The sequence below is a fragment of the Zosterops lateralis genome (assembly GCF_965231275.1).
Source record: "Zosterops lateralis genome assembly, chromosome: 13".
Taxonomy (NCBI): Eukaryota; Metazoa; Chordata; class Aves; order Passeriformes; family Zosteropidae; genus Zosterops; species Zosterops lateralis.
Genome location: NC_139773.1, coordinates 8,651,034 through 8,678,226, shown reverse-complemented (window position 1 = coordinate 8,678,226; position 27,193 = coordinate 8,651,034). Strand labels below are relative to the sequence as shown.

Here is a 27,193-nt window from a genome sequence, read left to right as displayed (position 1 = left end):
GACAAAGCTTGTAAAAATGAGATTTTAATTGGACATTAGAAAAGCAAATAGAAACCAGGAAATGGGAAGAGACTTGGAGAAACCAAATGGGCTCTGAGAGGGAGTGCAGAGACTGGTGCAGAGGGTGTGCAAACTCAGGGTGTACAAGCTCAGCTACTCGGGGGATTCTGGTGCTGGGCATGGACAAAGAACTGCCTGGACAAAGCCTAGAATAACTTGTAAACACAGAATTGAGAGCTCTGGGGATCTGTACCTGGTGCCAGGACCAGCAACTTGGAAAAGTGAGTTGAAAAGTTGAACCGTGAAATAAAGTACAAAACCCTTGCAAATTTTAGTTCCAGTAATCTTAAATCTGCTATAAAGGGCTAGGCTACATTGACCTTGTTCTTTTGTGATTCAGTTCAGAACAGTGGGAATGATAATATTCTGACATTCTTTCAGATTGCAGAAATTAATTTCATGGTTATTTGCAGAGCCCTTAAACTCTGGTGGTTCTGTCCTCAGACTGGGGCAATATGTGATGAACAGCGCAGAGGGCAGTACACTGATTTTGGGTTTTGTCAGTATCCAGTTGCTGGTAATCAGATGAACACTGTCTTGTGCAATGAATGAAGGAGAGCACTGAATACTTGTGAGGAGAAAAGGGAATATCTGCTCCTGCAGTAAAGCTGTGTCAGAGCAGATAGAGCTCGTTCTGATTACTGTGATTGTCATGCCACATGGAGCTCCCTTCCAAGGTCAGAGAAGTTTACTAGCTGTAATGAAGGTCCATATTCCCATGTTCTTCTGCTATCTGAAACATTTCAGCAATCAGAAAGACAAATCTTCTTGTTCCTCTGTGTGAAAAGGTTCAAAAGTTTCCATTACTACCCTGCTGCTTCCCTTGATTTCAGCAGTCCCGGCAGGTTCTTTGTTGATGTTCCTTAGTTGCCAGCAGCCTGCTCAAGCCCTGCCTCTGACTCCCTGCTGCCTGGCAATGATTACATTGCTATTGTTTACTAATAAATGTCTTTGGAACTGGGATGATAAACGTGGAGTACAGGGCAGTACTTTGATCGCAAATTGTACATGTTATCCTTGAAGCAATTTTACTACAAGAAAATGAGTTGCCTTAATTATTGAAACAGGGATATTATCACAAACCATAACAATCTCACTTTACTCTGTACTTCGAGGAAGTATCTAGATAGTCCATGCAGTTGTGGAAATACCAGCTTGGGTAGTCTGTCATGAGGAACCTTGGGTAGTCTGTCATCTCAGAATCTTTGTTGGGTTGAGGGGAAAATTGCCACCTTGGTTTTGACGAATATTGTACTGTTTTGTGAAGTCTTGGTAAAGCATCTCTGACAGACAGGCTTGGGAGTGTTGAGTCTTCCTGGGAGCTGCCCTTGGATCAGGATGGCTTGGGCAGTGGCAATAAGATTCCTAGTCCAGCCCTGGCAGTATGGTTTAGCTCTGAAGGCAAGGGCTGAGTTTTCTGTCTATCCTTGATTTCTGGGAAATACCTTTTCTAACACATAGACAAGCTGTCCTGGAAAAGTTAACAGTAAGAAAAAGGGGAGAGGTTTGTAAGCCGCAGTCTTATCCCACTGGGCCACCATTTCAAGACACAGGAGGAGTTTGCTCAATTTTGTCTGGTGGCTAAGCTGGTTCTTGATTGCTTTGGGTGGCCAAGTAAGAACTGCCACAGAGCAGCCTGGCCTTGTCACTCCCACTGCTGAGTGAAAGGGTTTGTGCACCTGAAACTCTGTGATCATGGATGCAAGGGGGCACAAGAAGCCCTTGTCAGCTGGTTTGTGAGCTGGGGACACCAGACTACACAGGAACCGTGTAGCAGCTCTTGCTGTCACCCAGGGCAGTGCTGGAGTAGGTCACGGAGTACACGTGAACACTATTATCGTGTTGGAGTCTGCTGAATTGCAGCAATCATGAGAAGTAAGTATTGCAATCGGAGCTGGTCCAAAGGTTGGAGCTCATCTTCTTTGAGTCATCTCGATTGCTTTTGTTTTGGGAGTGTCCTGATTAAACAATAAGAAGAAATATGAGATAATGGTTAGCAACTTTTTGTGTATACTAAAATAGGTTTATCAGGAATGGGTTTATTTTAATTGAGGCTTAAATAGTTCTCTGGTGTTTCATAAAACACAAAGAATGAGGAAGGAATATATTTGTCTTTTCAAAAAAAATATAACTTTAGGGGCACAGGGTATCTCTTAAGTTTTCATTTAACAGTTTTTGACTATTGAAATTTGAGTTGAAAACTGTTTAAATATATGCTGGAGATAAGAGAATGCTGGTGCATTTATAAGCAGATTTTTCTATCTCTTTACCTTTCTTAATTCCAGCTCACTTGCAGGGTAAATCTTGTTATTTACATAATGAAAGAATTTCTACGTATAACCCTTCAATGAAATGTTTACCTCTATGAGATAACTTTCTGGATTGAGAACTGCTTCTCAGTACTTCCTCAGCACTGGGGTATCCAATTGAGGTATTTCTGAGAAAAATTAAGGTCACGAAGGTCAGTTGCACCAACTGGCACTGGAGCTCTCACAGAGCTCTGCAAAGGCTGACAGCCTTGCCCATCTTCTTTCCTACTCTCCTCTCTTGTACACACTGTATGTGTATGTGTTAGTGGATTTGTTTTTCTGTCCTGCAGTGTGTACAAGGACAGATGTATTTCATTTGTCTAGCCCTTAACAGGAAAAGTTTGGGATGACCCAGTTTCAGCATTGTTGTACCTCTAAGAGAGGTAATAAATCTTACATTTCCAAAATAACAAAGATTCAGTCAGATTTTCTGTCTTTACTGGAAAAAAAAAAAAGAAAAAGAAAAAAAAATAAATTGTTCTTGAGACTTACAGAAGTGTAGATCATGGTTAAAATGAGTTACTCAGTACAAAAAAATGTGTCATGTATTATTTATTCCTTTCCTAGGTAGAAATGCTTCTAGGCTCTTCTATCTGTCAGAAGAACAGATAACTCAAAAATCCTGTGTAGACACCATCCACTCCTGGAAGTGGGATGCCCCTGAGCTACAGCCATGAGAGGGATCAAACATGCCATTGTCTCTTGAATTAAAACCTCAGCAGAAGTCCCAGGCAAGCTGCTGATGCTGTCTCTGGGGGGGTTATGATAGTGTGAGGTGAGCTCTGTCCCTGATGCTGACACTCTCCCAGTGCCCAGTGCAGAAGGGAGGCTGGTCCACACGATGCTCAGCTGTAACTCAGCTGAGAATGTAGAGGACCTAAATTCATCCCTCCCTGAAAAAAACAACCTGCTGGGGAGGTACACTATGTATTTCTGAGTAATTTAGTAGCCCACCATGTGTAGCACGTTGTCCAGTCATCCACAGTGCTGAAGTGTGGCAGAGAGTGGGCTGAGAGGTCCTTCCTGCTGTCAGGAAAAGGAGCCAGCTTGACCTGAAGGTGAAGGTTGGAGTCACTGTGTTAAGGTTACATCTGTTCAAAGTTTTGTCATAAATTTAAAAACGCTGATAGTTTCCCCTATTCCAAATAAAGCATTTATTGGGGGTTAAATTATTGCACTTTATCTTCATGGGAGCTGATAGAAACAAAATGAGACCAAGAGTTAATGTTCCATTCTGTATTACTACTGCAAAGAGTAACAGGGAGTTCTTCTGAAGAGATGAATAGACACAGCTTAACCTCTAGGCATCTGTTACTGGGGCCCATTTAAAGCACTTTAAGTTGGAAGAGACTTTGCTGAAGCTAATGGGAAATGCCAGGGTAGGAAGATGATCCCAGTGTTTGGCACCAGTCAGAGCCTGGAAGATTTCCAGTGTGTGTGTTGGCATTTATAGCATGTAAGGAGGGTGTCTTTTCTCCCCAAGAGTAAAAGAAAAAGCGAGTTTAGACAATTCTGGTCAGTTTTCCCTCTTCAAAGGAAAAAATAATTTTCTCATTTCTCATTGTAGTGTAATTGCAAGCAAATACTTTTTGCTTGAGTTGTAGTAAGAGGTCTTGTGTTTCATATGCCTAATACCCTTTGTAGTAAATGATGCTTCTGTGCATTAATTCTTTCCCCCTGTGCAGTAGTCAATGGTGCAAGTCCTTCTTTTCTCAGCACTTCAAACAATTGTCTTCTGTAGAGTGGCCTGAGATCTTGCATCATTTCCTGTCATCTATCCAAAGCTATTTATAGCACGTCTGCTGATTCTGGCACATATGCAAAACCCAGTTTTCATGAGAAAACAAATACTTTGGAAATGTAATCCCTCTCAGCAAGTGTGTCAAAACTTCTGAGAAAACCTGAAACAACCTTGAAAATCTTAATGAGGGCTAAGACATAAATGGTGTTGGGGAATATAGGGAATTGAATAGTCACATATGTTTTTTAGTGGAAATCTTTAGAAATAGATGGTGCAAGATGGGCTGAGAAAAAGTTACTGAGTATTAAGGGACAGGAGGCATTTCCAAAATGTATTTGTCAGTGAAATGAAAACTTTGGGTTTTGCTGTCTGATAATATAACAAAAGTGACTCAAGGTAGCTTTTGCAATGCTGAGTGTTCGCCGTATAATTTGATAGTAGATATTCTATAAAAAGTCCCCACTTTTTGATATTTCTTAGATTTTCAATCTCTTTAGCTTCAGGAGACTGACTGGGGTAGGAGTCTGGCAGGAACAGTTGCAGTCATTACGTGAAGCAGTGTGCTTCCAGTCAACCTGCTGCTTTTGATAAGTGCTATTTTGGGAATCCTGAAAAAGGGTGTTGGCCCCAGCCAAAACACACCCTGAGCAGCAGAACTCCTATCAGCCTCCTGCAGGCCTGCCCTGACCCTGCTGGCACCAAATTGCCCTTTATCTTTAGCCATCCAAACAGCTGCCTCCATGAACTGGGGCACGCTGGGGACCACTGTGTGTGGAGCAAATGGAATTCAAGGATGGCCTTTGCCTGAGCAGTCACAAAGGCACAATTTCTTAAAGTGCCTCCCAAGGCAGCTTGTTTCCTCCTCTTTTCACAATACCCATGTATTTGTACAGAGCTTTGCCCCCTGTAAATGTATTTCAAGAGGATTCTGGTGTGGATGAAAATGTTAGTGAATGTTAGTCCAATTTTTTCTTCTCTGTAAATGACAAACTCTGCAGCACCAGCTGTATTTACAATCACACCAGAGACTTTATGTCTGTAATGCACTAGGAATCAAAATGCTACATGTAGGAAGGCTTACAGTGCTGTAAGAATGAACAAGAACAGTTCTGCATAGCAATATGTATATTTCTGCAATTAAATGCAATAGTTCTACAAAAACACAGAATTGTTCTATATAAATCCATCATCAGGCCTTCATAACTTGCCCAACAGCTGACATATTTTCCAGTAGGGATCCAAAATCAAATGCATATTTTGCTGAGAGCAGCCAGTCCTGCTTCCAGGGCATCCCTCCACCTTGGTGTACTGAAGGTATTACAGATATTTAAATCATATCTGCTGCCTTTCAACCTCAGCAGCACTTCAGCTAATGCAGTAACCAGCACAGAGGCCTCAGACAATTGTGCTCTGGTACCACTTCAGTTGGCAGATGTGTTCTCCTAACCACTTCATTTGAGGTTTTTGGAGGTGAGGATGAGAATGGTGCCTTGCTGAAGGTCGGAATGGAGAAGAACCCTTGCACACTGAATTTTCTTGCACCTGAAGTACTGGAACAAAAACATTTGGTGCTTCTTGTTTCCACTTCATCCCATGATTTGCCCTGTCCTCTATAGAGTATTTCTCAGCTGTAGATTCATCCACTGACTGGATCTACAGCCTGACTCCACCTCCAATGATTCTGGGAAGTTAGAAGGAGCTTGGGTGCCTTGGAGCACCTGAGTGTAAAAATGTTGGCACTAGTCATCCTTTAAAAAATTAAACTACACACATATGGCCTTAATTGCCTACCTCAGTAAGTTTTTTGACATATTTGCTACTCTGTGCAAGTTATCTCTGTGCAAGATAAAGTAATGAGGAAATGAAGAAAGGCTGAGGATCTGGGAGAGCTCCAGCCTCACATACAGAGGGCTAATGCTTCCAGTGATGACCCAGCTCAGGGCATGTTTTCTCTTCTCTCTTTATTGACATGGCTTTGCCAACTCCTGCTTTAGGCAGCTGCTCTGTCCCCTGTCCTGAGTGTTGTTTCAAACATAGAAAAAGTAGGCAATGGAATTGCCTGTCTTAATAAAATGGTGTGATTTTAAGGAGGAGGCCTGCATGCAGCCTGCTGTACCAAAGTGTCCTAGATCACTGATGATCTACCAAGGGGGAAGAATGACTCGTTCTGTTTTAAGTGTTTAATGACTTTTTGTCCTACAGAACTTCCAAAGTATGTCACATAACCCATTTATTTCTAGCCTCAAAGTTGAACATCTTCTGTGACTTTCTTCTTTCACCTCCATGTGCCCTTTGTACTTTGCTGCCTCTGGTTTGAATTGGTCTCTGCTAATGGTCTGCTCTTTTCCAATCTGTCTATTGTTTCACACAGGAATGTAGATCTTGGGGTATGATTTTTTCCTTTATCCCAAGTCCTCATCATAGTTTTCCTTGCTGATCAGAATGTACACGGAACAAATCTTGCTCTAGCAAAGTCAGGTCCATCCAAGTGAGCCCAAATGAGGTGACAGCATGTTGTCTGTGCCCAGCCAGCTCTGCCTACCACCAAGTAAACTTTAACTAAAAAGGGATCTTGACACAAACATTTCTTAAAAATTTCTATGATGGCAACTTCTGTGTGGTTATCTGATAATAATGCTGATTGGAATTATATTTTAAAATTTATTGGGAGAATTTTAAAGTCTGCTAATCCAGCAAGTGAGTGCTTGTTAGAAAAATGTGTTAGTGTTAAAAAGAAAAAATAAAACCCCCCTGTGTTCCATTATGGCAAGGTAGTGCCTGACATTTCCAGGAAATGAAGGTGCCCAGGAAATGAAGCTACCTGAGCTATTGGGTTGCCAGTGAAAGTCAAATGTATCTGGGCTGTTTGTGCTGAACATCAGCACTATGAAACTAAGCTGGAAGAGCAAGTGATTTGTAAAGGTTTTGCTTAACACCTGCAGAGAACTAGGCTGATTGGAAGAGGCAGCAGTTAAAGGAGACCCAAACTATTAAAATCTCTTGAGATCTGTGCCAGGAAAATTAAATTGTATTTCAGGCTCAGAGCACAGATAAGCAGGAATAAGCCAAGGAGGCCACAGGAGTGTTTCTTGAACCCCTCCCCATCCCCTTTTAATAAGTAGATTTTTTCCTTTAAACTCATCCCTATTCACATGCAAAATTCATCTTAGACTTTGGTAAGAAATATGGTCAGTCCTTAAAAATGTATCCTAGGATACACTTCCCTTCTCCTGGGAGGACGTGTAAGTCAAGCAGTGAAACGGAGACAAAAGCCTGGAGCTGCCAAGTTACCTTGGGCAACCTTTTCAAACCGTCTCCAAATCTTTCTTCCCTTGCCAATCATAATGGGTGTGGACACTTAAAAAATACTTCATTCCCTTTTATGCCACAAGTAACAATTCACACACAGGACTGAAATATTACACTGGAATTTACTGTTTGATCTTTTTGAACTTGGATATAATAATGAATCATCGCTTCGGTTCTAATTATTTTTTAATTGCTGGTCTTTATGACCTTTGAAATCCAGTTCTCTTCTTGTTCTGCATTTCACTGACAGTTAATATCTGCCAGTTATATACCAACCCATTTTAGAATGGGTTGGTATCATCTAGCACATCACCTACATGCTATGAAATTGCATTCTTATGGGAAATAGGGAAAAATTTGTCACAGTAATTTATAGCCTTATCAATAGGCTATTAAAAATCTGAAAACAGATTAGCAATTTGCTAGGTTAGATAGTTATAAATTGCCACATGACACACAATTCTGAGCAACTCTCATGTGAATTGTAATTCTATAAATAGTGAGGCTGAAGACAAGAAACATTCCTGCACTATGCTCTTCCTTGTTGCAAGATTTTCCTCTAGACTGAAGGGCCTCATTCACTAAATCCTACCATGAACTACACTCTTGGAATGGGAGAAAATAATTTGGAGGGGAAGAAAAAAAACAATGCATCACTTATGAATTAAGAACCCAGAAACTAGTGGCATTTCTGGGCTGTGGGCAATTAATGAGTGAGCATGTGCCACCCAAGTGAGGAAGCTTGCTGCTTACTGCAAACCTCCTCTGTGTTTGTTAAACTACTTTTCAAAGAGCCAAGGCTGCTGCAGAGCAAACTCCATGGATGTGCAACTTCTCCACCTGACTGAATTGACACTGGGGATGTTGGCAAACAGTGCCAGTGGACACAGATTATGGGCTCTCCAGGTGCTGTTTCAAGGATGTAATATAAAATTTTTCTTACTTCAGCACTTTAGATTCTGAGGATCAGCTTGTCCTTTTGTTTCTCATAATGAAAATACTTTGTATGGATGGAGGGGTTCTTTAATTAACTAAATAGTTCTGGATTTAGACATACAACCGCTGCTGCTCCCACTGCTGCTCCTGCCTTTTTTTTTTAAGCCCTAAATCTTTTCCTTTAATTCAAGCAAAAACTGCTCTGTGGCTTGGCTCTGGTTGCCGTCCTAACATCACCTCTTCCAAATATGCACTCCTGCAGATTTTTCTTTATGGAGTAGATTTAAATACAGGCCTTCTGGAGCAGCAGTATTGTAATCTTCCAGCTCTGTTTTGCTGGGTGGGCAGAAGAACTGCAGCTTTGTTTCTGACTTTTCTGTACTTTTGGCAGCATGGTGAGCTGTCTATTAGGAAGAATTGTAATATAAAGTGCCAGTTTGGTTCCTGATTTCTGTATGTGTGTTGTTAGCACACCAAAGGCCCAGGTCACCTCTCCTGGCAGTGGGGTCAATAACAGAGCTAGCAGTGCATCTGACTAATTGAAACAGAGGATGTTTGCTGCATAATTGAAGAGAGTTTAAAAGTTACTCTAAAAACTTTGGAAAAGCTGACTAGGGAGATCCTTGGATGTTGACATTGTTTATTAAAAAAAATTAAGTTACGTGATCTAAAAGTGCAAGGGTCAATTGGATGCTTCTGTCCAGATGGCAGCAGAGCAAGAGCCCTATTGCATATAACTTCTGTCCTAGTACTAGCTATAAATAACCTGTTTAATGAGCAAAAATGATTATAAAGGGTTTTATCAGTTTTTGAGTCATGCTGCACTGAAAAGGCACATGAGGAGCTGCAGCAGGAAAACTGCCCTGACAGATGTACCAGAAGTGGGTTACTAGAAGCATAAGGCTCTTCTGATACCCTCAGGCCTGGTGTCCTCATGCTTCTCTCTCCTTGCTAAAGACTGCTGGATAAAAGTCTCAGGGGGAAAAATGTAAAGTTTTCATTATTTTTCTTTATTTTGCTGTATTAGTTGTGGTTTTGGGGAGAGGCAGACTCTTAGTGACTCTGTTAAGGCAGATGCTACAGAAGGAGAGAAATCCTTTGTGGTATCTAGAGGTGACAGCAATGGCAAAGATTTGTAAATGCTTGTGGGGAGAAGACTCAGATCCACCACGCCATCGAGACTGCGGAACATCTGAGCCCGAGTGTCACCTCCGGAGAAAGGAACTGCCTCCCTGCGCCCGCCTGGTGCCTTCCAACTGTTTTTGTTTCTCCGCCGTGAGGGACGTTTAGAGACGGGCCGGTTGAACGGGGCGCATCCCGGCGCTTCCCCGCCTGTGGCTGCTGGGCCCGGCACAGGGACAGGCACAGGGACAGGGACAGCCCAGGGACAGGCACAGGGACAGGCCGGGGACAGTGCTGGTTCGGCGGGGCCCGGCCGCCGCAGGGCCCCGGGCGGGCAGAGCCGGGCCGCGCTCCCCCCGCCGCTCCTCCGCCTGCCGCCCGTCCGCCTGTGTTTGACCCAACCGTGCCCCGGGAACGGGAACCCCTCGGGCCGGCCGGGCACGGCGGGAGCGCTGTGTCTCAATCCGACCGGCGAGGCGGGAGGTGAGCGAGCGGGGCCCCGCCGGGACAGGGTGGGCTGCAGGGCCGGCGGTACCGCTCCGACACCCGGGCACTGCCGCTGTCCCGGCCCGTCCCGCCCCCGGCCCCGAGGGCCGCCCGGGGCCGCCCCTGGCGGGCGGAGCCGGCGCCGCGCCGCCCCTCCCTGCCCTCCGCGCCGGGTTACATGGCGGCGGCTGCGGCAGCGGCAACTGCGGCGAGGCGGGCGGGCGCCGGGCGAGGGCCGGTGGCGGGGCCGCGGGGCTCGGCCGTGTGAGCAGCGCACCCCGAATGAGCCTGGGAAGGCCCGTGAGTGCCAGGGGCGGGGGGCGCGGGGGGTCTCGGCCGCCGCACACGCGGGCCCGGCCCCGCCGCACAAAGGCGCTTTGTTCCCTCCATCCCGCCCGGCGGCGGCGGCGGCAGAGGCGCCCCCGGCCCGTTCCGTTCCGCCCCGCTCCCTCCGCCCGGGCCCGGCCCGGCCCGGTCTCTCCGCAGTGCGGCGGCCGCGGGGCCGAGCGGGGCGAGCGGGCGCTGACCGGGCGGGCGGGGGGCGCTGCCGGCGGCTGCGGCGCCGGGCCGGGGCCGCCTGTGCCGGGGCCGCCTGTGCGGGGGGCGGCGGGCGCGGCCTGAAGGGCGATTGAAGGTAGGGCAGCCCCGCGGCGGGCCCGGGCCGGGCTGTCCCCGCCGCACGGCGGAGCGGGTCCCTCGGCGCGGGCGGGCCAGGCCGCTCGGCCCGGGGGCGGCGGGAGGAAGGATGTCCTTTGCCGGGGGGGCCCGGCCGCCGCCGCCTGCGGAAGTTTTGCTGCTGCTGCATTGAGCGCAGTTCTGCGGGCCGGCAGAGAGGGCACAGGGACCGCTCGCTCCCGCCGCCGGGCGCCCGCGGGCTCCGGAACCTTTTGTGGGAAAAGTGACTTCATGCTCTTAATAAGTAGCTGGAAACAGCCGACGGAAATGGCTTGAGGAGACTGCCCGAGTTTTGGGATTCAGGGAACAGGTACCCTTGCCCAGGCAGGCAGGATGCTCTCGCTTGGCATCTGTAGGATGTGTCTGTTTTTCTGGCTAATTCAGCGCCGTTTGGGATCAGCCTGACAATGGCTGTTAATTGTGTTGTGGAATAAGAAGCGGTCGGTCTGTTGTCGTGTGGCCAGTGCTGTTGCTAGCAAGCTTTTTATATATATATATGTGTGTGTATATATAAAATAACATCGTCACAGCATTATGTGTTTATAAAGCAGTTACAAATTCTGGAAAGCGGTGGCTTAAAATAGAGATGCATTTTGGTTTGGCAATTGCGTTCAGAAAATGTGTGCTCTAGAGCTAAAATGGGAACTTTCATTGCAGCCCTTTGCTCAGGCTCAGCCCTTGCTCGTGGGGTTGTTATCTCGAATTCACTCTTGGCTGGTTACCTGTTCAGGGGAACAGCAGATGGTAGCAGGTCTGCAGAGGTGCAGAGCGCTGTGGTGAGCTGATGGTGGGCTTCTTTCTGGAGAGTTTTCATTATTATTATCTAAAAGGAGAGCCAAACCATTTTTAAACACGATACAAAAAAGTACATTGGGTTCTTGTGTGTTTTTACAGATCCTTCAGAAGATTTATAAACTAATAGTAACATTTGCTTGCTGCCAGCACCGAGTTCCCTAAATAGTGTGGGGAGCAAGTAGGAGGCTTTAGAAAGCAGCAGTTTCGTGAGTTGGACGATGACTCACTCTGCCTACTGACTGCAACGTGGCTGATCTAAAAAAAAGTTCTTCTGTGCCCCGTATTTTTTAGTCAAAGGGATAGTACTTAGCAGGTTGTATAATATGTCATTAGTCATTCTCGGTCTTTCTCCTGTGAGTAATAATTTGATCATTATATGGTCAGCATAATGAAATTAACTGGTATCTTTCGGCGTTATTTGCATTTCTGACAAAGTAAACATCTCATACCTGCCTGTTTCGGTGTACATCCTGTTTCCTGAAAGCCGTGATGAATCCACGTGCAGGAGTTGAGCGTGTTTTGAAGGGGCTCCTTGCGCAATGCCCGGAGCCGGTCAAGTGTGATCATCATCATCACTAAGGGATGGTTTTAAAACCCTTCTGTGGGTTACTACTGTTACTCTCTCCTGAGAACTGACCCATTTTAAAACCATAGTTGTAATCCACTTAAGGAACAGGTATCTTTGTGTTTCCCTCCTTCAACTTCGTGTGACGAATGAGTAAAAGTATCACTGAAAAAAACCTGGTACTCGTGGCAAGGTGACAGCCTAGATGAAAATGTCAGTGCTTGCATCAGTAGCCTGTTCAGCACAGATTGGGATGATGATCCCCCACCTTTTTTATACCATAGTCCTTTATACATTTCAAGTAGCCAGAACATGGGATTAAGTAATTTGTTCACAGATAAGAAGTTTGGAGCAGGATCAGGTCAAATGAAGGCTGCACTGGGTTGGTTGCTTATGTTGTCAGGATTTGTTTTCTTAGCTAAATCAGTCTGATTGTGGAGATCATTGCATGTTCTCTGAAAACATTGTAATTACTGGACACCTAGTGAAAGGATAAGTGTAAACTGTTGATTCAAAATGCATCATTTCAGAGGTACAGAATTAAAATTTTAGGGCTCCTACGTCGGGGAAGCAAGTGGGCCACAGTTCCCTTTCTCCCTGAAGGAGTCCTTTTGTTGCTGCATTCACTCAGGCAGTAGGGGGTAAGAGCTGAGTTATGGCAAAGGGATGGTAGATCTTAATCTTTGCTGCTGCTGGGCATCGTTTTGAATGTGCTCCTGGGCTGTTTAATGGAGCTAGCTAAAAGAGAGGTTCCAGATGTGTCACGCAGCTGGTGCAAACGGTTTCGGAATTGCTGCATGTTGAAGACATCAGCAGTGTGAAACAATAAGCCTAATTATGAGGCAGAATACAAGTGGTTTTAGATGGTCCCAAGGATGTAAAACACAGCTTAATGCAGAGTAATTGAAGAGAGGCCTTGGACCTCGAGTTAATGTGAAATTTGAAGTATTGGTACAAAAATTAATTTCTGTAACAACTGGGGGGGTGTTGGAATGAAAGGTGAATGGGGTGATGTAAACTGCTGTACAGGCAGCAGCTCAGGATGAGTAAACCTGAAAGTAGTGAGTGACAAAATACTTTCAAGTTTAAAAACGTTAAAAATCAGGAGGCTAGACTGTGTGAACAGAGTTGGATAGTTGCTGATGCTGTCCTCTTCAGGATAAATTTTACTTTTGTTCTTTAAATAAATTCATGGGTATTTTAAAAGGGGTCCTCACTCTAATGTCTTAATATTTGCAAAAATTCAAGATAGTTTGTGGGAAAGTAATAGTGTTACCTCACTGTGTTTGTACTGAGGCTGTAAAAGCCTTGTAAAACACCGTGTAAAATTAGGACTCTTACCAGTGCACAAAGAAAGGAATCTTAAGTTCCATGTGCTGAGTAGAGAAAGCTCTGAAGATCACCCTTGTGGCAGGGGCTACCCACATCAGTAGGGGGCAGCTCAGTGCTTTTTGGTTCAGAAATACTACATCTGGTGATCTTTATTTAAAAAGAAAAACTGAGCAGAGGATGGCATGCGTTTCCTTCTTCCCTGTGCTTGTCACGTTCTGCCCACGTACCTGGGGGCAGGTGGTGTGTGGCAGGAGGGAGTGAGCGAGCCAGGGCTCTGGGGCTGTGTCAGGTGTGAGCTGAAGGAAGGGTAATATTTAAATGTGTTGAAACAGTCTGGTTTCTCATTGCCAGTGTGCCTTTCTTTCCTTTTTTTTTTTTTTTTTTCCTTTTTCTCTATACAATTCTGGTTACTTTAGTGAATTGAGGCCATTATTTAAAATATGTTAATAACTTGTCAGCTGCCCTTGCTGTTCTGTTAGGAGTGAGGAGACTTGTTTTGCTTGCTCCCAGTTGTCCCACTGAAAGGCTAGCACTGTTTTAAAGGAAAACATTCATATCATTAACTCTGAAGTGTTGGGGCAGTGTGGAGACCTTTACATTTGGGAAGAGCTGAAATGTGTTAATCTGAGATTGAACAGGAGGCACTTAGTGGTTTGATGTGACCTATACATGTTGGGGAAGAGCATTCAAGTGACTTGTAGTGGAATTGCCCAAAGCTTACCACACTGTGTAGCATACACCTCTGACTCTTCCCTCTGTGACATTTTTGAGCTTTTAAAAGAAGTGAGGATGTTGTACAAGAATGTACCATGTGGTCTTTATGACTGCATTCTGCTGTTGCTGACAGGAACTTATTGAAAAAATTGCCAGTTTGGTTTTTCATAAATAGTAGGTGAATTCATTACACTATTAAAAAATAAATGATGTCTGAAAGAGCCCATATGTTAGGGGAAATGGTTGTAAAACATACAGTTACTCTGTAAAATGTACTTGCTACTACTTTTTCTTTGTAATCTAGGTTGGATAAGTGTAGAAATAATTGATAAAGTAATGATATTTGTAGGGATTACCCCTATGATTCCTGTAACAATGAGTCTGTAGAGGCAAAGTTATTATTTGAGATGTTGGTAAATTTTATCCAAAATCACAAAGATTAAAGCTTTATAAGTGGCATTGGATGTGTGCTGGATATTCAGTAAATACTGGGAGTGTACAAGCCTTACCCTTTTCATGTGACCAGTACCTAGTTACCTCTTATTATGGTGAAATAGTTAAACCTGATTTTGTCTTCAAATATAGGTTTAGTGAGAAGAATTATTCCAAAATTTGCTGACAGATGCTACAGATCCTGTTGCTTCTGGCTTGTATCTTAACAGCTCTATTGGAGAATTACCAAGTCTGCTTTGTTAGTCTCTTTATTAAGACTCAGGAGGATTTTTTGTTGTGTGCCATAAATTCAGTAGATTGCCATAAATTCAGTAGATTACATCAAAAATGTTCACAATATGTTTTAGAAGTGGTGGTTGGTCATTATTACTTTCCTCCACAAGTGTGAAAAGTGTGTATAATTTCTAATTAGTTTAGCTTTTTTGATGGTTTATTTTTGTACCTGGGCAGTAAATAAGTTGTATATTTAGGACAACTTACTGAGTTGGGGGAGGAGGATGACTTTTGTATGTGCTGGGGTACTGATGTATTTTTCTCTGCTTTTCAGGTTGCCACGGAGTAAAATGGATGGTAGCTTTGACTGTGATTGTGGTGAGCTGGAGCCACCTGATCATTAACAGAAGGCATCTTTTGTAAATCAAGAGCTGCCAGTTTCCCATTTAACTAGACTGTAAACAAAGAAGACAAAAAGGAGGAAGAAGGAAAAAAAAAAATAGTGCTTACCAGCACCATAGAATGACGCTGCTCAGGACCAGTCCAACACTGAATGTATCTGCACTGTGAGGAGGAGGATGTTAATTGAAGCCTATTATGTGCATATTTATTCACATTTTTGTTAAATGTTAACCAGATTAGCACAGTAGAGCTGAGTGCATAGTATGTCATTTCATTCCGTTTGAGTTTCTTGTGAGTATTTTCTTTAATGTCTGCAGAAATGCTGCACCTTTCTTGAACTATGAATGCTGCAATCTTTCTATCTTATGCTCGGTTTGAGTTCTAGAGCTCACGGGCTCTAAATCCAAGGGGACACAACAGGCCTGGCTGGCTCATAATGAAATGAGAGTGTCAAGAAACCATCTTGCAGTCAAAGCCAAGTGTTTCTTCTCCCTTTCTCTAAGACCTTTCCTTCAGATACCAGTGGAAGTGTCTCCGTGTGTTTACAGAAGCTAAGTAGTTTGAGGAAAAGCATAAAGAATTTTAAAATGGCAGAAAAATTTGAAAGTCTCATGAACATTCATGGTTTTGATCTGGGCTCTCGCTATATGGACTTAAAACCACTGGGCTGTGGTGGAAACGGCTTAGTTTTTTCTGCTGTCGATAATGACTGTGACAAAAGAGTGGCTGTCAAGAAAATTGTCCTTACAGATCCCCAGAGTGTTAAGCATGCTCTACGTGAGATCAAAATTATTAGAAGACTTGACCACGATAACATTGTCAAAGTATTTGAAATTCTTGGTCCCAGTGGAAGCCAGTTAACAGATGATGTGGGCTCCCTGACAGAATTGAACTGCGTTTATATTGTCCAGGAATACATGGAGACAGATCTGGCTAATTTGCTAGAGCAAGGCCCTTTACTGGAAGATCACGCCAGACTTTTCATGTACCAGCTGCTACGTGGGCTCAAGTATATTCACTCTGCAAATGTTCTGCATAGAGATCTCAAACCAGCTAATCTTTTCATTAATACTGAAGACTTGGTGCTGAAGATTGGTGACTTTGGTCTTGCACGAATCATGGATCCTCATTATTCCCACAAGGTATGCAGAGTGGGAATATCTAAGTGATACATTGACAACTGTGCCTTCTTAAAATAGCATCCTTCTCCCTTTTACACAGGTAGATAGGCTGTGGAAGGCCTCCTTAGCATGGTTTGTTTCAGATAGGACTACTGCAAGCATAAAATAATTTTTTGGGGGTCAACATTTAGTTATAATTAATTATAGAAGCCTTTGGTAAGATTATAAGTAGTGCATTCATAGTGCAAGTGTGGCTACTTTGGGGGATTGGTTTAGAGATACTGTCCTTCTGGTCTAGATGTTTCACAAGAGAGTTCAGTATCATCTCTGCATTTATTTGGCATCTGGGAATGAGAAAGTTTTGCTGCAGAACCTCATTTGACTAATAAATAGTGTCATATTTCTGTATGGTTGCTGTTGTCGCTCACAAAGATATTGGTAACGGTAGAAAGAAGGTTTAGTAGAATGCACACAATATAATCCCTGGGACTTTGAGACTAAAAAATCCTGTTAATAGTACATTAAAAAAAAAAAGAAATTAAAAAACTGTAAGTCTTAAAAACCTAATTAATTTTTTAAATCAATTTCATTAGGGCCATCTTTCTGAAGGATTGGTTACTAAATGGTACAGATCGCCCCGGCTTTTGCTTTCTCCTAACAACTACACTAAAGCCATTGACATGTGGGCTGCAGGTTGCATCTTTGCTGAAATGCTGACTGGGAAAACCCTCTTTGCAGGTGGGTAGAATAAAATCAGTGTGTATATTTATAAAAGGAGTGGTACTGCTTAATTATCTTCCTCAGGAAAGATTGGTTCTTGTGGCTAACGTCAGTAGTCATTGACTGTCAGGATATGCTGTATTATTATGTACCTATATGAACTATAAATTCATGTATCTGTAAAGCAGAAGACATTTCAATTTCATTATTTGTATTGGTGTGTATTTAGATAAATATCATCATTGAATGTAGGAGTCATACATGGTAAATCTGTCTGTAATTTTATTAAGCTAAATTTATTGGTTACCTAAGAAGTGTTCTGATACATGTGAAACGTGAATTGGTGTATCCAGGGAGTATTTGAAGATTATGAATACCCTGAGTATCATATGCATAAAGATTATTTTTTTTAATGTAGTCAACTTAATAGCTTCTTGCTTCTCTATATTTTAAATTATGAAGCCCCAGGGGCATAAATTTGAAGGTGTAAAATTTAGTGCAATACAGCAAGGAAATGTGCAACCTTCAACTGTTTCAGGTAAGATAGGGAGCAATGCTCTGGTCTCATTGGATGCCATCTATATTAGAGTTTGGTTAGGATTAGGAGCAAATTTTTGGAGCCTATCTCTTGATGGCCATCCTGTACTATGTTGCTGACCTAGCTCAGAGCACAAACTAGAGCATTTTAGAAAAAGGGAAACTGTCATTTGCACTGTAGGACATCACCACCTGCTGACAAGCGCTCAGTCCATGGGAGCAGATGAGTAGACTGCTGAAATGCCTCTGAAATGCTGATTTTTGTGTACCGTGGGCCCTCAGCAGCAGCTGTCTTGTTCAAGCTCCCTCTTAGATTTGCTCCTGTGGGCCTGAATTATAGGAGTAATACAGATCAAACCTCTGAGAGCTAAGCTTGGATTTCAAAGTTCACATTCCTTTAGAAACATGTGGACTGAAAGCACACCTCTGCTGTCATTCTTAGCTTTGCATGCAAAGGCAATGGAATTGAGACCTTCTTCCCATTAAGTAGTTAATGGAGAACTGTCACTTGAAAGCATTATTTGTTATAAATCAGTGGTTAAAACATGCTAAGGCTTCTCTTAACATGCAGTGAGTTTTTCACTCTTTCAGTTACTAACTACTGAAGTAATGTCCCCAGAGTATTAAATGCTTGGCTGATACAAGATTTATTAGGTTCCCATTGCACCAAGTACTTCTGCTAGCAAATAATGGGAGAAAGTCTGGAGATTTCATCATTCAGCATAGATTGATCACAATGCCAGCATTTTGGCTTTTTTTTTCTTTGAGTAGCACTGGTATTTGTCACAATTTTTATTGGCCCCATAGCTGTGCGGAGAGTTAGAATTCTGTTAAAAAACTTGGTCTTAGTCACCAAAATCCTAAATTTGTAGGCTTGTTTATATGCCTTAAGTGTATTGAGTAGATAGTTAGAAAAGTATTTTACATATAGATGTGCCACTCCAAAAATTTAGCACTGCCACGGTTTTCTAATCTAATGAAAAGTGGATTTCTTGACATCATACGTTTGGAAAGAGAAGGTGGTTGGAGATATGAATATTCTACCCTGAGACTCTGAATAAAACTCTTTTGCAGAGTTGTTGGAAGGGATTGATTTGGTTAATTGCAACTTCCTGTCTACTTCTGAACCATCCCTTGGGAATCCTGCTGTTCAGAAAGCTGATGAGAATGGGAAGGAAGAATGCAGATTAATATTGCAGAATACCTGGAGCAAGTGAGGGAAGGGAGGCTGAGGCAGAGAAATTCAGTAGCTTTTCCAAACAACTTCTCTACTTCTTTGTTCTAAATGAATATTTTGCAATGGTTTTCTCGCTGACAGTGGACAGAAAGCAGATTAATTTTTAGGATGGTACTAATTACACAGTAGAATCTGTTTTCCAGCAAATTACAAGCAATATGACATGTGATAGATCACATGAAGTAATTTGTTGTAGTCTGAAGTAGAACAAAACAGCTCTTTCAGTCCAGTAAAGAAGTTAACATGAGGCAGTACTGATTCATTTGGGGAACTGTCAGATTTTCTGCAGTGGCTTTGCCTCAGCTTTTCAAGTCCCCTGGCAGGTGTGTGGTGGTAGGATGTCCAGTGCAGAGTGCTGTGCTGTGCGGGCACTGAAGTGAACTGAGGGTGTGGAGGTTTGGAGATGGTACAAGTCTCTTGCTGGCCCCATTTATCTTTATATTTATTGTCACATACGTCAGTATTGCCTGTGATTGCCCAGAGCTGCTTGGTGAAGGAAGGAGACACTGACATGCAAATAATCCTATACAATTTCATCTGCTAGTTGGATCTCTAGGATCCTACATCCTTCTTGGAGCTGAACAACAAGCTTTTGGCAAGTTGTATTTCTGGGTACTCCAGTACTGAATATAGATGCTGTTCATTATTCAAAATTGACCTGCTGTATAGGCCCTTATTGTTCTTACCCAGGGAAACTGCAGGTAGTGCTAAAAGAGCTAATTTCAGTCATAATACAGTACTTTTTTCAAAAACAGTATCACTCTATGTAACCAACGGGTGATTTTTGCACTTGACAGGTAATGCAGGATTTCAGAGCAGAATATTAATACAAATGGTTGTGGCCTGCAAAATGTCTTTCTGAGCTAAACTACTCCTGTTTTTATTAATAAGGGACATACAATTCAAAGTGAGGTCAAATATTGGATTAATTAGGTGGATCAGCTGAAAGGGGAGGATTGCAGTATAGAGTGTGTAATAAAAAGGGTATTGCTGTAGAGTACATCATCCATGGTGAAAACACCTTTACAAAAGCTTAAGGTTAGATCTCTTTATCTGTGAGCAGCAGCTCTGTAATTCTTCATATGCCATGGCATTTCTTGAGAGCTCTTCAGATTTATTATCATTTAAATTCAGGACTTCAGCCTTTCCTCTGTTGCAGGAGATTATAATCTTTTACTGGAAGTAGCTGCTCAGAGCAGAAAATTTTGACATGTCTTTCATATATAGGGATCAGAAATGTTTAAAGTTGAAATAGCAGCTTGTCTTTTCTTTTGGTGCTCAGGTGCACATGAACTTGAACAGATGCAGTTGATTCTAGAATCAATTCCTGTTGTACATGAGGAGGACCGTCAGGAGCTTCTCAATGTAATTCCAGTTTACATTAGAAATGATATGACTGAGCCACACAAACCTTTAACTCAGCTGCTTCCAGGCATCAGTCCTGAAGGTAAGTAATGAAAAAAAAAAAAACACCTTAATGTTTTGATGTTTCAAAATCATGAAGCAGTGTGTAGCTTTGAGGTGCAGGTGTGTGATTGCTAAAAGCAAGTTTCAGTTAGAAGAATCTGTGTTCTCTGAAGGATTGTCTTCTGCTGTAGTAAAAAAAAAAAATTACCATGATGACTGCTTGGTTATCTTTAGAGTAGAATTGTGAATCTCTTTGCACTGGAATTGCTTTGTTTTGAGACACTGGCCTTTTAAATACAAGGAAACATTGGAATGGAGCAGGTATAGAAGGACTGTCTTTCAAATGTTTTTAAGACTCCCCCAGCAAAAGTAGCAGCAGTGTTTCCTGTTAGCCACTGGTGGATACTGATTAAGCTTGAAGCTTTCTGTCTCTTGCTATTTTTTTTATGCTTTAAGTTAAATTATGGTTGATCTTAGGTTTGACTTCACTCTCTGATGGCTGTGGGCTGCATATTTGGCACTGTACTGTCAGTAGCTGATACTTCACAGGCAGCTACTTTGAAACAACTAGAGAGCTCTAGAGCAAAGCACTGCACCTAATGTTAAGTCTAAAAGTCAGAAATTTCCCCTGTAATGGTTGTTTATATTCTACAGCACTGGACTTTCTGGAGCAAATTTTGACATTTAGTCCCATGGATCGATTGACAGCAGAAGAAGCTTTGTCCCATCCTTACATGAGCATTTATTCCTTTCCAACGGATGAGCCTATTTCAAGTCATCCTTTTCACATTGAAGATGAGGTTGATGATATTCTGCTAATGGATGAAAGTCACAGCCATATTTATAATTGGGAAAGGTAAATTTATCACTTACTGTGCTAACTGGATGGTTTTTGAAGTGACATTGCTTCATGGGCACTATTTCCTTTTCTGTTTTTTTCTTCTTGAGTTGACCTGAGAATAAAATTTTCCCTTATAGCATTATGTATATAAATATATATTTATATATTGGATTTATAGTCCCTTAGATGTGACTTGGATATGCTGATGGATTCCTGGGTTGAACTCAGGACTCTAGAATCTAAAGTTAATATTTCCATTATCTTTATCTTCCCAAAAATCCTTCTCTAAAAATAAACTTTAGGGAGAGTTTTAATTATGATTGTTTTGTCTAACGCTTAGTGCATATTATAGTAAAGAGATTTCACAGTAGTCATCTTAAGTCAATTAAACACACTGTAGAAAGAGATCTGTAAATGGAGTGAGCTATTGTACGTAATTCTGTTTCTTTGTGCTAGATTAAATTAAAAACCTGGAAGAGGTATCCAGTTGGATTAAAGAAAAAACTTTGTGTTGAATTGCCACTATTTGTAAGGGATATTTCTAAACTGAACTGTCTCTGTCTTGGGAGCTGGAAGACTGTTTTTATCTGCTAACTTAGGAAATTGTTTTACAGATACCATGAGAGTCAGTTTTCCGACCACGACTGGCCTATTCATAATAACTATGAAGCTGATGAAGTTCAGCGTGACCCAAGGGCTCTCTCTGATGTTACTGATGAAGAAGAAGTGCAAGTGGATCCTCGCAAATATTTGGATGGAGATCGTGAAAAGTACCTGGAGGATCCTGCCTTTGACACCCACTTCTCTACTGAGCCTTGCTGGCAGTATTCAGATCACCACGAAAACAAGTATTGTGATCTGGAATGTAGTCACACTTGTAATTACAAAATGAGGTCATCTTCATACCTAGATAATTTAGTTTGGCGAGACAGTGAAGTTAACCATTACTATGAGCCCAAGCTTATTATAGATCTTTCAAACTGGAAGGAACAAAGCAAAGAAAAGTCTGACAAGAAAGGCAAGTCTAAATGTGAAAAGAATGGGTTGGTGAAAGCTCAGATAGCACTTGAGGAAGCATCACAGCAACTTGTTGAAAAAGAAAGGGAGAAGAATCAGGGTTTTGACTTTGATTCTTTCATAGCAGAAACCATCCAGCTTAGTTTACAACATGAGTCTACTGATGTTGATAAATTAAATGACTTGAATAGTTCAGTGTCTCAGATAGAGTTGAAAGGAATAATATCGAAGTCGGTAAGCAGAGAGAAGCAGGAGAAAGGCATGGCCAATTTGGCACAGTTGGAAGCTCTGTACCAAACTTCTTGGGACAGTCAGTTTGTCAGTGGTGGGGAGGGGTGCTTCCTCATAGACCAGTTCTGTTGCGAAGTCAGGAAAGATGAACAAGTGGAAAAAGAAAATACTTACACCAGTTATTTAGACAAATTTTTTAGTAAGAAAGAAGATGCTGAAATGCTAGAACCTGAGCCAGTAGAAGAGGGGAAGCTTGGGGAGAAGGAAAGAGAAGAGAGCTTTCTCAGTAACAGTGGGGAGCTCCTCTTCAACAAGCAGCTTGAGGCTATAGGTATTCCTCAGTTTCACAGCCCTGTTGGTTCGCCTCTGAAGTCCATCCAGGCCACGCTAACGCCTTCTGCTATGAAATCATCTCCCCAGATTCCCCACAAAACCTACAGCAGCATTCTGAAACACCTAAACTAAAACACTCAGCAGACATTTCTTTTATATTCATGAGATGTGTTTGTCTTTTTTTATTACTAGTGTAAGTAATTTTTTTACTTGAATCAGATGGTGTAATTTTGGTATGGATTTCATTAGTTTTCTGTTTACCATTGTTTTTACAATCCAGAATTACTTTCTATACATGAGTTAGTTTTGTTTTTAAACTGGCATGTCGTTTGCACACAAAATTAAAGAATAGAGCAAAATAATGCAAAATGCAGGAGGTAACAAAAAAATGCACTAAACCAAGTAAAAAAACCATTCTCTCAGTAAAACAGTGTCCATGTTTTGCAGAAAAAGAACCTTGCCTTGAAATTTACACAGTGAGACTGTACATAATTGCATGAGAATATCTATTTTTCCCAAAACATTTTTTTCATTCATGCGTATTTTAGAGTTTTTCATACTCTACACATTTCTTAGACACATGATACCAGCAGCAACTGAAATGAATGCAGAATTTGGTACGCATGTGTTATCTACCTCAAGGTAACAGCAGTATGTGGCAAAACATTAACCACCCATAGTGCTTCTCATTATGCACTTCTGTTTAGCCAGCATTATTGTAGTAGCTATTCCTATTGAAAATCATTCAATATTTATAAATGTTCTGGTATGCATTCTTTATAGTGAAGTGTTAATATGCAGCACTTTTATTTATTTTAGCAAATAAGTATATTTCTGTAATTATAGAAAGTCAATTTTTGAGTTACTTTTCAGATAAAAGTTTTTGTTTAGCACTATGGTTTTATTGCCTACATAGCTGGATATATATTAACATCGGCTTATTCTGAGGCTATCCAATACATTTTTATTTTTATTTTTTAGTTTTCATTTCAAGTAAAGCACTCACTGTGTATAGGAATTTGTAATTGGAGGTGCTTGATCTCTACAAAAGAAATTAGGAATTGCTTTATTATCAAATGCTCCTAGAAGTCTTAATTGTGTTCATTTTTTAAAGATTTTGTAATGTTAGTTGTGTGCATGGAAATAATTAAGGTACAACATTACTGTAGGTTAAAGTTCTATATGGTGAGACATTTTGTTTTTACTGTATGTTTTTACTGAATGATTCCTGTCCCACTCCCAGCCCCCCTCAAAAGCAAGCATGAATAAAATTAGGTTAAATATAGCATGTAGCATCTCGGTCTTTTGAAAATTTGTTTTAACTTCTGATTTTTTGAAATACTGGATGTATCATTGGCTCCCCTGTTTAAAACTAAAAACAAATAAAAACATGGCCAGCAAAAAAGGCTGTTTGTGGTGCTTTGTACACACCCTGCCAGATGAAGAGCAGCTGCTGTGCTGCAGCTGGGGGAGTTGTGAGGGTCACTGCCTAACACAGGGTGCTCATGGAAGCTTGAGAAATTCTCCCTGGAAGTGCCACTGCTGGGGCTGCAGCATCCTGGAAGGAGATCCCAAGGGTTTCCTTCTGTCCTGGTGCCTGCAGCCTATACTGAGGAAAATCCTTTGTCATGCTGTGGCTGTGAAAGCAAAAATACACAGTGTGTCCATAACCACTTCTGTTCAAAGAAATCCATTGACTTCCAGAGTACAAGTGACCAAAGTTAGTGTTTTATCAATGTTTTAGAGAGATTAGTGCTAAAGGAAAAGCTGCTGTGAGAGTGTGCAAGCACCTTCACGTTGGTGGCAGCCTGCAGTGAAGGTGAATGTGCCATTTGCTCAGCCAGGAGCCTGGCTGGAGCACTTCCACAAGATTTTGGGAGCTCCTGTGGGATGTTTCAAAATGTGCAGGTCAGGTCTCTGTTGCAGCAAGCCCTAGAACAGTTTGTATTTCTCTTCCAGTTCCTCCCATCACAGCCGTTCCAGAGGGAGATAATTAACTGCACAATAAAGCTACATCTCCTGGCACACTCCTACAGCTTTTCCTATGACAGTATTTTAGTTCCTCCAGATTCTTCCATCCCTGTTCCTCTGGCAGGTAGCACAGCTGCTCCTGGCATAAAACAAGGATGTGTGGCACAGGATGGGCACCTGGAGAGGGGACAGGGAGTGTGTCCTTGGCCACGGTTCTGGGTGTTTCTGCAGGCACAGCAGTGGGCTGTGGGCTGTAGGAGGGAGGTGTCCAGCTGCCCTCTCTGGGCAAGGGACTGTTCCCAAGAGCTGTGGAGGCTTTTGTTGAGATTGGAGGAAAGCAGTGGGTGGAGAGATGTGGGTGGAAGAATGGGAAACAAAATTCAGCTTAAAAACACATCTTGTACAAATGAAGTATCTCTTTTCCTTCCTTTTTGCCCTTTATTTTTTTTCTTTTAAGAACACATGTGAAACATTACTTAAGAAGACTGTAAGGGTACAAAGGGAACATTTTATACTTAAAGGAAGGGGAGAGTCAAGTGTGGAGCCTAAACCCAGCATGGTGCTTCATTACCTTTGTCTTCTATCTGTGCTGAGGAGGCAACACTGCACAGGCTGTGCTGCCTGCTTTGGTGCAAACCCTGCTGTCACAACAGCCTCCATCCATGGGTCACTGTGGGGTGTAGCTGGGCAGTTGGGGTTATACAGTAGAAGGAATTCCCTATGTGGAGACAAAAGTGTTTTGTAAGGACCATGCAAAGTGAAAGCACTGGTAGAAAGTGAAGGTACTCTGGGTGTGGTGCTGGGTTCTCCCTTGGCAAACTGCAGGAGTGTTGGAAGAACAGCCTGCAGAAACTGCAGGGTGTCACAGGTTGTTCCCATGGGGTGGAAGATGGTTCCTGCCCTGTACTCATCCTGCCTATCCCTGAAGGAAAAAATAGGTCAGTTACATGCGTAGCCCTTTGGCTGTGACCTAGCAACAGCATTGTCTTTAAAAACAAAATATGGAAGAGGCTTAAATTATGAACCAGATAAAGGGACCACTGTTTGACGCCAGGGTGCTTGCCAAGTACAATGGAACACCCTTATTTAACAAAAAAGCAAGTAAGAAATGAGAACATGAACCATCTTTTAAAAGTACCCTTTCTTCTCCAAGTGGCCTTTGATTAAAAGGCGGCATTTTAAAGTATATTTAACAAGAGCTTCAGCTAGGAGAGGTGATGTTTACAACAGACCAGGACAGAGCCTTTTACACCTCCTGTCATCACATGAGATCTAATAATTGCTGAACAGTTTGTACTGATCAAGAGTTCTCAGCCATGGTCAGTTAGCTTTCTCAGAGTTGTATTTAATTTTAATTAAATCAGAGTTGCTATATATAGTCTTAGCTATTATAAGCCTTTGCCCACGCTGCTGGGAGTGGTGTGATGACAGTGTGAGTAGCACAGCTTAGCTGGTCTTTGCTGTGAGCAGAGCTGGTCTGCTGGGGCTCTGGGCTAGATGTGGGGGTTCTGTAACCAGCTGGGCACTGGGGCAGGCCCTGTTGCTGCTGCCCCTCCCTGCCCTGCTCACCAGGGCACCTGGATCTGCAGCAAAGGGTTTGCTGCCTACAGCAAAATCTGTGCCTTGTTGTATCTTGTTTTCCTGTCACCTTGCTATTGCCTTTTCTGTGCTGCAGAAGCTCTTAGAGCCATGCCGGCTGCATCCTTTTAAAGCCTTGCCAAGTTCCCACTTTGGTCCAGCTGATTGCCTGGAGGCACTGGTTTATGAACAGGTTTTTAATGCCTTTTTTACAGGCATCCACCAGAGAGGGGTTTTTTGTACATGGAGCTAATGTTGTTATTTTTTCTGTTCCTTTCTAACCTCTGTGATAGTCAGGGATGTAGGAGTTTTTCCACATAGGGACTTTCATTCCCTACTCTTCACATGTGTATAGTGCAAATCCTGGAGAACCCCAAGGAATTCAGTGGCACATTGGGGTGCAATTATTGCTGGATATCAAGAGGAGAATCATCCTTGAGCTAAATCTGCTCCCACAAGTCTTCTTTTCTTGATTTATACTCATGTTTCCTGCTGCTGAGATCTGGAAGTGCTTGTCAAGCCTTCAGGTGGGTTTTACACGTAATTAAACAGTAACCTGTCTTCGTTCTTCCAAAGATGCAGCCCTGAGCAACAGCAGCCCTAAACCAATTTGTTCCTTACTCCTTGAATTATTTCAGTTCTTACAAAATCCTGTAAATTCTTGTTTGCTGTTCTGCCACTGTTTGCGTCAGACCTGAGCTGAGCAACCTGGGAAGTAATGCCAGGGGGTATTTAGTAACAAGCAAATAATCCAGATCACTGCTGGCACCCAGCACTCAGGCATCCATTCCAGTGTCTATATTTAAAATGGTTATCTGCTTACACTGAGTGCTGTTGGAGAACTCCTTAAAATACTGACTGCTGAACAGTTCAGTGGCTGATTTTGGCTGGGCAGTGTCATGGCTGATGGGGTGATTTGTGTGCACCAGGCCATGTGCAGAGGGAGCTGTGCCCAGCAGCCCCTGGGGACGCGGTGATGGCCAGGTATGGCCACGCTCTGCAAATAGCTGGGTCAGTACTGGCAGCAGCCACATGTGTCATTTGCTTTCCTCAGGAATCTGTCTGCTGCATCCTGACTGCTGAGCAGC

At 42.5% G+C, this 27,193-nt stretch overlaps 1 protein-coding gene across 7 annotated transcripts in view; it reads left to right on the top strand.

Moving 5' to 3' along the window:
- The window catches only part of MAPK6 (mitogen-activated protein kinase 6), a 28,066-nt gene extending 4,225 nt beyond the window's left edge, over nt 1-23,841 (top strand). For 6 of the 7 annotated variants that reach the window (XM_083870947.1, XM_083870951.1, XM_083870952.1 and 3 more), the window contains 5 exons: nt 15,045-16,254; nt 16,827-16,971; nt 20,010-20,174; nt 20,789-20,990; nt 21,590-23,841. In XM_083870947.1, the coding sequence (XP_083727073.1) occupies nt 15,700-16,254; nt 16,827-16,971; nt 20,010-20,174; nt 20,789-20,990; nt 21,590-22,688 (2,166 nt within the window). In that variant the 5' untranslated portion in view covers nt 15,045-15,699 and the 3' untranslated portion in view covers nt 22,689-23,841. Of the gene's footprint in view, nt 1-10,126; nt 10,264-15,044; nt 16,255-16,826; nt 16,972-20,009; nt 20,175-20,788; nt 20,991-21,589 lie in introns of those variants that run through there. The other variant, XM_083870953.1, reaches the window with a different exon arrangement.
- Nucleotides 23,842-27,193: the final 3,352 nt, after the last annotated feature.